This window comes from Phacochoerus africanus, chromosome 4, assembly GCF_016906955.1.
Source record: "Phacochoerus africanus isolate WHEZ1 chromosome 4, ROS_Pafr_v1, whole genome shotgun sequence".
Taxonomy (NCBI): domain Eukaryota; kingdom Metazoa; phylum Chordata; class Mammalia; order Artiodactyla; family Suidae; genus Phacochoerus; species Phacochoerus africanus.
Window position 1 is genome coordinate 61,318,045 of NC_062547.1, and position 12,030 is coordinate 61,330,074.

Sequence of the window (12,030 nt, forward strand, 5' to 3'; positions counted from 1 at the left end):
GATTCAGTCCCTGGTCCCCGAACTTTCATATACCAAGGGTGCAGCCATAAAACAAAACAATGTATCCTCTCACAGTTCTTGGAGGTCAGACATCCAAAACTAAGAGGTCGGCAGAGCCACACTCTTTTGACATCTGTAGGGGAAAAATCCTTCCTTGCCTTTCTAGCTTCTGGTAGCTGTTGGCCATCCTTGATATTTGTTGAACTGTAAAAAACAGTCACTACAGGGAGTTCCTATCCTGGCTCAGCAGTTAACGAATCTGACTAGCATCCATGAGGAAGCAGGTTCAATCCCTGGCCTTGCTCAGTGGGTTAAGGATCCAGTGTTGCTGTAGCTGTGGTGTAGGTCGCAGATGCTGCTCGGATCCTGCATCACTGTGGCTGTGGCACAGGTCGGCAGCTACAGCTCCAATTTGACCCCTAGCCTGGGAACCTCCATATGACGCGGGTGTGGCCCTAAAAAGCAGGGAAAAAAAAAAAAAAGAGTCCCTACAGGAGTTTCCAATGTGCCTCAGTAGTTAACAAATCCGACTAGGAACGATGAGGTTGCAGGTTCAATCCCTGGCCTTGCTCAGTGGGTTAAGGATCTGGTGTTGCCATGAGCTGTGGTGTAGATCAAAGACGCAGTTTGGATCCTGCGTTGCCATGGCTCTGGTGTAGGCCGGCAGCTACAGCTCTGATTAGACCCCTAGCCTGGGAACCTCCATATGCCGCAGGAGCAGCCTCGGAAAAGGCAAAAAGACAAAAAGACAAAAAAAAAAAAAAAAAGAGTCCCTACAGTCTCTGCCTCCAGTGTCACACTGCTGTCTTTTCTCTGTGTGTCTCTCTTCTTTTTTTTTTCTTTTATCTTTTTAGATCTGCACCCATGGCACAGGAGGTTTCCAGGCTAGAGGTCTAATCAGAGCTACGCCACAGCCACAGCAATGCCAGATCCTAGCCGAGTCTGTGACCTACACCACAGCTCACAGCAGCACAGATACTTAACCCACTGAGGAGGGCCATGGATCGAACCCGCAACCTCATGGTTCCTAGTCGGATTCATTTCTGCTGCACCATGATGGGAACTCTGTCTTTCTTCTTATAGACACCAGTCATATTGGATTCAGAGTCCACCGTACTCTAGTACGACCTCATTTTAACTAATTACATCTGTAATGATTCTGTTTCTAAATAACGTCACATTCTGAGCTCCTGGAGGCTAGGATTTTAGTGTGTCTTTGGGGGGATACAACTCAACCCTTAGTACCCTGGGAGATCAAGTGTATTAAGGCCCAGGTGATGTCCTGCTCAAGCCTCAGGTGATGTCTGTTGGAGGAAGGGGGACTTTCTCTAGGCCCTTGACATCCTTGGGTGTGTCTTGCAGCCCTGGCGGTGGTCTCATCATCATTGACAGCATGCCAGACATCCGCAAGAGGAAGCCTATCCCACTAGTGAGCGACCTGGTGAGAGTCTGTGCCCTGCCCTCCCCCAGCAAAGCAGGCCTGCCACAAGCAGTGCTCACCCCATACAGACCTGGGGCTGGGGGCTGGCAAGGCATTCTTTAGGACTAACGTGATCTGATTTCTACCCTGTGTGCTGCATGGATGCTTCAGGCTATGGTGAGTCATGCTGACCTTGACCCTTGAGTCTCTTCCCGAAAACCCCAGTCCCCCACTGGCATCTTCCAACTGCCCACAACCCATGGGTTCTGAGGAAGGGACCTTGTCATGTCCCACAGTTCGTGGGGAAGAGAGCAGTTGACTCCCCACCTTGGCTCATGGTGTAGCTGGCAGTTTTGCCCTATGGCTGGTGACCACAGCTGAGTGCAGTTCCCATTCTGGTCCACAGTGGTGGGGGATGGGTGAGCCAGAGGTATGGGGTTGCTCCCCTTACAATGTCTATTCTAATCCGGAGCCTCTGTCACTTCCCAATTCTTTCCTGGTTCTGCTCCCACTGCTGTGACCTGTTTCCTGTTTGCGGCTGGGGCTTGAATCCGTGGCTGGTGGCCCCAAACCATGGCTGGGTATTCTGTTCGTGGTGACAACCCCCTGGGGGTCAATCGACCCCCGTGACTCCCTCGGTGACTTCCCTGTTCCAGTCCTTGGTCCAGTCCAGAAAAGCAGGCATCACCTCTGCCTTGGCATCCAGCACTTTAAACAACGAAGAGCTGGTACGTAGGGCACCTCCCTGTCCCCAGGTGGGTGGAGTGTGGGCTGGGGCTCCTGGAGGAGGGGAAGAGGGTGTGGCAGAGACAGGCACTCCTCCCTTTCAAGAATTCGATAACTCAGCGGCCAGTGAGCACAGCCTCTGCACAGGAATCTAAGGATTCCAACAGCATGGGGATCGGAGAGGAACTGTACTTTACCATCCTCAGCACGGGGTAGGGGGAGAAGGTTGAGGGCAGGGCAGGCCAGTGCTCCCGGATTAGAGCCCTATGCCCATGTCGCATGCCCTCTGTCCCCGCAGAAAAACCACGTTTACAAGAAGACCCTGCAAGCCTTAATCTACCCCATCTCGTGTACGACTCCGCACAACTTCGAGGTGTGGACGGCCACCACACCCACCTACTGCTACGAGTGCGAGGGGCTGCTCTGGGGCATCGCGCGGCAGGGCATGCGCTGTACCGAGTGCGGCGTTAAGTGCCACGAGAAGTGCCAGGACCTGCTCAATGCAGACTGTCTGCAGCGTGAGTGCGGGGCATTGGCTGGAGGGGAGACGAAGGGGCGGGACTGTGATTGGGCCCGGTGTGGGGGGCGGGGCTCTGCGGAGGAGGATTGGGGAGGGTCAGGGGTGGGGCGATGGGAAGGGACTCTTCGGTGTGGGGGAGGAGTGGGAGTGAGAAGAAGGGAAAGGAGAAGCTGAGGGGGTCCAGGAGAGGTGGGGTCGAATTCAAGGAGGAGCTAAACTGTGCAAGGGGGCGGACTCGATGGGAGGCAGCGGTTTCCCTGGAGGAAAAAAAAAAAAAAAAGGATTAGGTTTAGGGTTAGGGTCATGGTTAGTGAAGAGAGGGGTCTCAGGTTGGGGAGAGGAGTCAGAGAAGGGGAAAAGCTTGCAGAGGGAAGTGGCTCAGAGGCGAAGGACCCCCGCGGCCCTGAGAGCTTAAGATAGGGAGTGGGAACTTTAGGGTGAAAACCTGGTGGGGGGAGGATTCAGAGAGCAGGTAGGAACTCTGGCAGCTCTAGCTTTGGGGGAATGATTAATCTGAACCCCCGCAGCTCACTGTGCCAGTGGCAGCAGATGAGGAAGCCCTGGAGTGGGAATCAGGATTCTCTGTCCTAGAGGGGGCGCCCTCTGGACAGTGATGGCTGTCTGCGTCTGCAGGGGCAGCGGAGAAGAGCTCCAAGCACGGAGCGGAGGACCGGACACAGAACATCATCATGGTGCTCAAAGACCGCATGAAGATTCGGGAGCGCAACAAGCCCGAGATCTTCGAGCTCATCCAGGAGATCTTTGCGGTGACCAAGACTGCGCACACGCAGCAGATGAAGGCAGTCAAGCAGAGCGTCCTGGACGGCACGTCCAAGTGGTCGGCCAAGATCAGCATCACCGGTGAGGCCGCGGGGGGCCGGGGGCTGTCACAGGAGTCCCTTCTCATCAGCCCCGTCTGCTCCCTCCCAAGCCCCTTCCTTCCCTTTGCAGCGCATATTTGAGCGTATTCACGTCTTTCCCATGTCTGTGTGTAGGCATTCGTGCCCACATAGTGGGCGTATGTGCCTCCAAACGCATGTACAGGAAACTATATGGGTGCATCTCTGTTGGTAGCCCCCAGAACCAGACCCCAAGAAGAGGAGTTGAGGGCACACGGTTTATCTGGGGGGTGACACCAGAAGCCCACATACGAGTTGGGAAGTGAGACCAGGAGTGAATAAGCCCTATCCAGGGTGCCACTGAGCAGGCAATGCAGTGGACACCTGGGAGTGCTGGGGGACTGTATTGAGCTCCCAGGGCAGAGAGTTTCTAGCCAGAGGTGGGGACCTTGTGGTGTTTATCTGTTGCCCAACCTCATTGGGATTTCCCTGAAAGCAGACCCCAAAATGAAGATTTCAAGGCAGGTGGGTATCCATGAGGTGGTCCCAGGAAGCCCCAGAGGAAGGTGGAGACATGAGTTTGGGGGCAGGGACGGAAGGAGGCCCTGTGGAGGATGCCAGTGGAGGTCATAATGTGGGCAGCTGCAGTCTCAATCCTGCTGGGGACCTTGGGAAGCCGTGTAGGGCATCCACCCAAGAGTGTTCCCCAGGGGTGAACCTGGGGCAAATAGGATATTCTTCATTAGGTAAGAGTTCTGTGGATGTTAACTCTCTAGCAAGCCGAAAATGCCCAGTGGGTATGCCCACTAGCTGCTGTGGCCAGAACAATGCCCTCAGTCCTAGGCATCTTCTGTGGAGCCTGAGTCAGTAACTGTTCTTGGCATGCCTTTCCCCTGGAGCCCATGTTTCTGTTTGTTTTGTGTGTCTTCTAGTGGTCTGTGCCCAGGGCTTGCAGGCAAAGGACAAGACAGGATCCAGTGACCCCTATGTCACCGTCCAGGTTGGGAAGACCAAGAAACGGACAAAAACCATCTATGGAAACCTGAACCCCGTGTGGGAGGAGAACTTCCACTTGTAAGTGTCTGGCTGGACCCCCAGCCCTCCATGTGGAGCTCCTTGTTGGGGCAGCTGACGGGAGAGCTTCAAGACCCCTGCCCCAACCTCCTCCTCCCCTCTGCAGTGAATGTCACAACTCCTCCGACCGAATCAAGGTGCGCGTCTGGGATGAGGATGATGACATCAAATCTCGAGTGAAGCAGCGGTTCAAGAGGGAATCCGATGACTTTCTGGGGCAGACAATCATCGAGGTGCGGACACTCAGTGGCGAGATGGACGTGTGGTACAACCTGGGTGAGCACGGGTGGGGATCTGTGGAGGGCGGGAAGAGGGGAGGGAGGTCCCAAAGAGCCAGCCAAAGTGGGGAGCCCAGATGGAGAAGAGAGAGACAGGATCAGGAGGGGTCAATCTAGGAGCCCAATCCAATAGAGGAGGCAAGGTCTCGGGGCCCAATCTGATGAGGGAGGCAGAGTCTGTGGGCACAATCTGATGGTGGCAGGAAGCACCCAGGCCATGAGGATGTGCAGGACCCAGGAATCTTTTAGTTCCGTTTGAGAGAATGAGGAAGGGGCAAAATCTCTATATCCCATTCTGATGGAGGAGGCAGGAAGCAAGACCTGCTGATCCTGGTGTAAGGAGAGAGGCACAAACCCAGGAATCTAACCTAAGAAGGGAGATTGAACTTGGGAATCCAGTCTAAGGGAAGAGGTACAGTTTTGGCTTCCTAATCTGAGAGGGGAGTTGTAGACCCAAGAACCTTGTCCAAGAAGATGAGTAGAATCTGTGAGCCCGATCTGAGGGCATAGGAAGAACCTAGTCTGAGAAGGGTGAGCACAGTCTAGGATCTTCATAGTTTGGATAAAGGAAATCTAGATATCCCATTCTGATGGGGGAGGCAGGAAGCAAGACGTGGGGACCCTAGTCCGAGGAAAGAGGCGCAGACCCAGGAATCTTGTCTGAGAAGATGAGGGAACTCTGGGGAGCTTGATCTGATAGGGAAGACAGGGTCTAGGAGCACAGTCTGAGGAAGCAAGGTTCTTAGTCTAAAGAGGGAGTTGTAGGAGTTCCTGTTGTGGCACAGCAGAAACAAATCCGATTAGGAACCATGAGGTTGTGGGTTCGATCCCTGCCCTTGCTCAACGGGTTGAGGATCTGGCGTTGCCGTGAGCTGTGGTGTAGGTCACAGACGAGGCTCGGATCTGGCGTTGCTGTGGCTCTGGTATAGGCTGGCAGCAACAGCTCCGATTAGACCCCTAGCCTGGGAACCTCCATATGCCGCAGGTATGGCCCTAAAAAGACAAAAAAAAAAAAAAAAGAGGGAGTCGAAGACCCAGGATTTTAATATGAGTGAGGAAGCAAGATCTGGGATCCTAGTTAGAAGGGAGAAACAGGGCCCCAAAATTCTAGTCTACTGGGAGAGACCTAAGTCTAGCGAGCCAATCTCAAGATAAAGACCTAAGCCTTAATTCAGGGAGTCTGGATTATACAAATGTTATACAAATGTTAAAATAGTGCAGGACTATTTTGGGAAGTTCTGTCACCACCATTCCTTTTTGCTCTGCAGACAAGCGGACTGACAAATCTGCTGTGTCGGGTGCCATCCGGCTACACATCAGTGTGGAAATTAAAGGCGAGGAGAAGGTGGCCCCCTACCATGTCCAGTATACCTGTCTGCACGAGGTGAGGCCCATTGCTCCACCCTGCCTTTGGCATTCACTTTCATCTCCCACCTTGCCTCCACTTACCATTCCTGCCTGCCCTAGCTCCTCCTTCCTCTTCCTGACCACACCATCAACACTCCTCTGAACCTCTGAGACTGTCATCTATGCCATTCTCTCTTGTCAGGAAAAATTCCTCCCTGTCAGTCAAGGTCCAGCTTTAGAACCCCCTCCTCTGGGAGGCCCTCCCTGACCTCCAGGCAGTTGCTCACTATCCAGCTCCCGGTCCTCCATCTGTCCCAGACCTGAAAACTCACAGTTTGGTTGTTTGTACTTGGGCTTGTCTCTTCCAGCTGCCTGGGGGTTTTGGGAGAAAACTGTTTGTTGAATGAATAAATGATTGAATGGATGAATGAGTGTTGAGTGGATTAAAGAATGGGTAGACAGATGGGTAGATGGATGTGTGATTGAACTGTTGCAAGTGTAGATGAGTTAGATGGGTGACTTTGGGGGTAGTTGAATAGATGGATGGGCGAATAGATGAATGGACAGATAGATGATGGATGGAATGATGGATGTATGAATAAATTGATGGGTAGATAGATGGGTAATGAGTGGTTGAGTGGGTTGATAAATTGTTAGATGGGCAGATTAATCTATGGGTAGTAGATGAGATAGATGGATGTGTGGTTGAATTACTAGAAGGAAGGATAAATGGATAGGTTAATTTGGAGGTAGTTGCATGGGTGGGTAGGTAGTTGGGTGGATAGATGGATGGGTGAATGGATGGAAGGAGGGGTGGGTGAGTGGACAGATGTGTGGGTGGGTGGATGGATGTATAGTTGAACTACTGGAAGTATAGATGTGTGGATGGGGGAATTTTGCAGTAGTTGGGTAGCTGAATGGGTGGGTAGATGTGTGAACAAATGGATGATGGATGGATGGATTGATGGTCAATTGGGTAGAAGGATGAAGTATTGGATGGACAGATTAAGTTGTGGGTAAATGTATGGGATGGATGGATGTGTGGTTGAATTAGAAGGGAGGACCAGTGGACAGGTAAATTTTGGGGTAGTTGGATGGATAGATGGGTGGGTGAGTGAGTGGATAGATGGACAGGCAGACAGATGAGTGAGTGGATAGATGGGTGGATGGGTGGATGGATGAATGGATGGATGTGTGGTTGAATTACTGAAAATATGGATGAATGAACATCCATATTTTTGGCTTGTGGGTAGTTGGATCAATTGGTGAGTGAGTAGATGATAGAGAGATGGATAGGTATCTATGGGTGGATGGAGAGTTGGATGATGTAAGCTGTCCTAGACCTGGGATCTCTGACCCTCTGTGTCCCCTTGTACACTTTCTGACACCTTCTCCCTTGTGGCAGAACCTGTTCCACTTTGTGACAGACGTGCAGAACAATGGGGTCGTGAAGATCCCAGATGCCAAGGGTGATGACGCCTGGAAGGTTTACTATGATGAGACGGCCCAGGAGATTGTAGATGAATTTGCCATGCGCTATGGTGTTGAGTCCATCTACCAAGCTATGACGTAAGGCTGATGGCTGAGGTGGTTGTGAGGATGAGGTGTAGGAAGCTGGGGGGGAGGGGTGGTTACCATGTGGACACTGGCAGATCTGGAGTGGAAGAGGTTCTTGGGAGGAGGAGCCAGAGAAGAAGTGAGTGTGGTGAGGGTTACATAATTTTCCTGGAATTTAAGGAAGTGTCATTGCTGAGGGCTGAGTGACTAGGACAAGAGCTGGAGATAGAGGCAGAGACAGGGCAATTCAGAGAGAAGACAGAAACTCAGAGGACAGAATCAAGCAGAGGGAAAGGGGATGGTTTGGGAGGTTGGGGGAAGCTATCTTAGAGGCATTCTGGGGGCTGGACACCAGGCCCAGTGCTTCCCATTCCCTCCTACCAGCCACTTTGCCTGCCTCTCCTCCAAGTACATGTGTCCCGGGGTGCCTGCGGTCATGAGCACCCTGCTTGCCAACATCAATGCCTACTACGCGCACACCACCGCCTCCACCAACGTGTCTGCCTCCGACCGCTTCGCCGCCTCCAACTTTGGGGTCAGTCCCATGGGCTGGGGCCTGGAGATGAGGGAGATCTCAACCTTGTGTGGTCAGACCTCATGGACTCCTGGATCCTCAATCTGGATCTGACTTGCTGTGTAACTCTGCAGCCACTTCCCCTCTCTGAGCCTCATTTTACTCTTCTGTAGACTGGAAATGGATGTTATGTGGGATCAGTTCAATGGTGGATGGGTGCACTTAGCATATAGTAACCACTTAGCCAATATGACAGTGCTCGATCCCTAAGTTCCTGCTTTCATCCAACCTCCTTATCCTCTGCCTCCTCAGAAAGAACGCTTTGTGAAGCTCCTGGACCAGCTGCATAACTCCCTAAGGATCGACCTCTCCATGTATCGGGTAAGAAGTGCATGTGTGATGGTTTGCTCGCCCCATACACACGGGACCGCTACCTGCAGGTATGCGCATAGGAGGACCCATCTTAACAAATGTAATGTGTTTCTCTGACACATGTATACATATGTCATCAGCACCTGCCCAACATGATTGGTGCATCCTGGCAGACACCTCTGGTTACTTCAAGGTGTTCTCAATGATCCCTAACACACCTCCTGAAACTTGGGGGCTCTTGTGTCTCCCCTAAAACATTCTTTCCCATCACCCCTCAGCCTTCTTCCATGACTACTTTCTTCCAATAGAATAACTTTCCAGCCAGCAGTCCAGAGAGACTCCAGGACCTCAAATCCACTGTGGACCTTCTCACCAGCATCACCTTCTTTCGGATGAAGGTGGGTAAGGAGACCCATATCCATTAGCTCTCCAAGGAAGATACTCCAGGACACTTAGCTCCTGAACAAGTAATGTTTCTCTGGAGAGAAGTGCCCTTTCTCAGTGACTCTCTGCTTTCATATAGCTATGTTTCCTTAAACCCAGAACCACTTGTAGCCACTTCCTTGGGTGCCTGCTCTCCCAAGTGTGCATACCCATGCCCCTCCCCCATCCTCCCTCCAGGTACAAGAACTCCAGAGCCCTCCCCGAGCCAGCCAGGTGGTGAAGGACTGTGTGAAAGCCTGCCTCAACTCTACTTATGAATACATCTTCAACAACTGTCATGAACTCTATAGTCGAGAGTACCAGACAGACCCGGTGAGGATTCCAGATGTGGTAGGAGGAACTAGGGGACTCCAACCAGACCCTGGTCCAAGTTCCAGATCTGCCCCTTCCCCAACTGACTTAAGAGTTCTGGGCCTCAGTATATAAACCCACATCTCAGGATTGAGGGGGAGATTCAATGAGATATAAGCTTTAGATAAAATATAGTTAAATGCTTAGCACCTGGTACATAGTAGGAGCTCAATAAATTTGGTTTTAGCTAAACTTTGTTGAGTATGGCATAATATAATCTTCCTGGAATAGAATCACTATTCAATAAATGTTTAGGAATTACCATTGTCACTCAGTGGAAAATGAATCTGACTAGTATCCATGAGGACACAGGTTCAATCCCTGGCCTTGCTCACTGGGTTAAGGATCCAGCATTGCTGTGAGCTGTGGTGTAGGTTGCAGACATGGCTCGGATCCCACGGTGCTGTGGCTGTGGTGTAGGCTGGCATCCATAGCTCAGGTTTCACCCCTATCTTGGGAATTTCATATGCCACAGATGGGACCCTAAAAAAGACCAAAAACAGTTCAGTTAAATTGATTTTATTGCTTTCAATCTTGAAATCAATTTATTTGAGATCTTTAACATGTTGTTTACACTTAGGATGTCCCAGGATTGTCAATAAGGTTTCAGGAAGCTTATACTCTATTAGGAGGGGAAAATGTATATGTTGGAAATTTACAAAACAGAGTGATTGGCACTGAGATGGAGGAGTCCCAGGAGGATGTGGGAGCTGAGGTGGGGACCTGATAGGAGCTGGGCTTCTGATAGGAGATAATGCATAGGCTGAATTCAGTTCAATTTTATTTCATTCTTTGCATTAACATTCAGTTGACTTGAGTTGCAATCAAGTCCCTCTTAATTGAATTAGATTGAGATAAAGTAGATTAAGTTGAATTTAGTTAAACTATAGTCAGTTTAGATTTATTCCTGTTCACTTGACTTAAGCTGAAATTGCTCTAGGCTAATTAGTGAGCGTCACTCAGATGGATTGAGTTGAGTTTAATTGAGTCATTTCCATTCAGTTGACTTGAAGTTGTCCTTGACTTGAGTTAGAATGAGCTAGGTTGTTGGATTAGGTACAATCGAATTCACCTGAATCGGGTTGAGTTGGACTTACTTGAGTTTAGCTACTTTCATTTTCATTGATTAAAATTGAATTGCGGGAGTTCCGTCGTGGCGCAGTGGTTAACGAATCTGACTAGGAACCATGAGGTTGCGGGTTCGGTCCCTGCTCCTGCTCAGTGGGTTAACGATCCGGCGTTGCCGTGAGCTGTGGTGTAGGTTGCAGACTCGGCTCGGATCCCGCGTTGCTGTGGCTCTGGCGTAGGCCGGTGGCTACAGCTCCGATTCGACCCCTAGCCTGGGAATCTCCATATGCCGCGGGAGCGGCCCAAGAAATAGCAACAACAAAAAAGACAAAAGACAAAAAAAAATTTGAATTGCGTTGGCCTGAGTATGTTAGATTGAGATGAGTAGGTAGAATTGCATTAGGTTGACTTGGATTGAGTTGATTTAGATTACATTTGGGTTGGGTTGAGGTCAAGTTGATTTATTTCCCTTATTTTGGCTTAGGTTGATGTTGATCTTGGACAGGTTGATGAGGTTTAATCCAGTTGGGTTCATTTGAGTTTAATTCAATCAGTTAAGTTTAATTCTACTCATTCAGTGTAATTGGCCCAAGTTCAGTTCCACTGAATTAACTCTAAGAACTTCCATCTGTTAAGCGAAGTGGTCCTGATTTGCATTTATTTCAGTTTTGTTTGATTTAGTGGGCTTGAGTTTGTTCAACTAAATTTAGTTCTTTTCAGTTTAACAAGTTGAGTCTAATTAAGCTTCATTCAGCTGTGTGGACATGAGCTCAGTTTGGGACAGTATATATGAATTTAGTTCCTTTTCATGCAGTCCTTCCACCTGAACCATACACATGTTAATGGGGCTCCTTCCTCACTAACGTCCTACCCTTCAGTAATGAACTTACTGAGCCCCCCATCCCTGGACTCTTTGTGGCTAACATCCCCACTGTCATTTCCAGGCCAAGAAGGGGGAAGTTCCTCCAGAAGAACAGGGCCCCAGCATCAAGAACCTCGACTTCTGGTCCAAGCTGATCACTCTCATCGTGTCCATCATTGAGGAAGATAAGAATTCCTACACTCCCTGCCTCAACCAGTGAGTTGTGTATCTATGTAATTAATTATCTGAGGTCATCATGAATGTGTGTGCACAGTTTTGTGTCTTCTATGTAAAAGCAGTCATATCTAATTACACCTAAAATGTGCTGTATGTGGGGGCAGTTGTGGATGCAGTTGTGCATGGGTGAAATACAGCATAATTTGCAAACAAACAAAATTGCATATATGATTACAAGCACTGGCGTAATCAGATGTGTATTTTGTATGTGTTGATTTGTATGAGTACCAGTGTGTACAGAGGCATATAATTTTTGTATGTGTTGTTGGTTCATAGATAATAATAGGGGTTCCCATCGTGGCTCAACAGTAACGAGCCCGACTAGTTTGCATGAGGACATGGGTTTGATCCCTGGCCTTGCTCGGTGCATTAAGGATGCAGCATTTCTGTGACCTATGGTGTAGGTTGCAGATGCAGCTCA

At 50.0% G+C, this 12,030-nt stretch overlaps 1 protein-coding gene across 1 annotated transcript in view; it reads left to right on the forward strand.

Moving 5' to 3' along the window:
- Window positions 1–12,030, forward strand: part of UNC13A (unc-13 homolog A) — a 70,083-nt gene that overhangs the window by 34,118 nt on the left and 23,935 nt on the right. Inside the window, exons 15-27 of the mRNA XM_047774660.1 lie at window positions 1,363–1,447; window positions 2,077–2,148; window positions 2,445–2,664; window positions 3,300–3,527; window positions 4,438–4,579; window positions 4,686–4,855; window positions 6,126–6,241; window positions 7,610–7,773; window positions 8,146–8,296; window positions 8,588–8,656; window positions 8,956–9,045; window positions 9,269–9,403; window positions 11,455–11,588. Coding sequence (XP_047630616.1) covers window positions 1,363–1,447; window positions 2,077–2,148; window positions 2,445–2,664; window positions 3,300–3,527; window positions 4,438–4,579; window positions 4,686–4,855; window positions 6,126–6,241; window positions 7,610–7,773; window positions 8,146–8,296; window positions 8,588–8,656; window positions 8,956–9,045; window positions 9,269–9,403; window positions 11,455–11,588 — 1,776 coding nt within the window. The remainder of the gene's footprint in view (window positions 1–1,362; window positions 1,448–2,076; window positions 2,149–2,444; window positions 2,665–3,299; window positions 3,528–4,437; window positions 4,580–4,685; window positions 4,856–6,125; window positions 6,242–7,609; window positions 7,774–8,145; window positions 8,297–8,587; window positions 8,657–8,955; window positions 9,046–9,268; window positions 9,404–11,454; window positions 11,589–12,030) is intronic.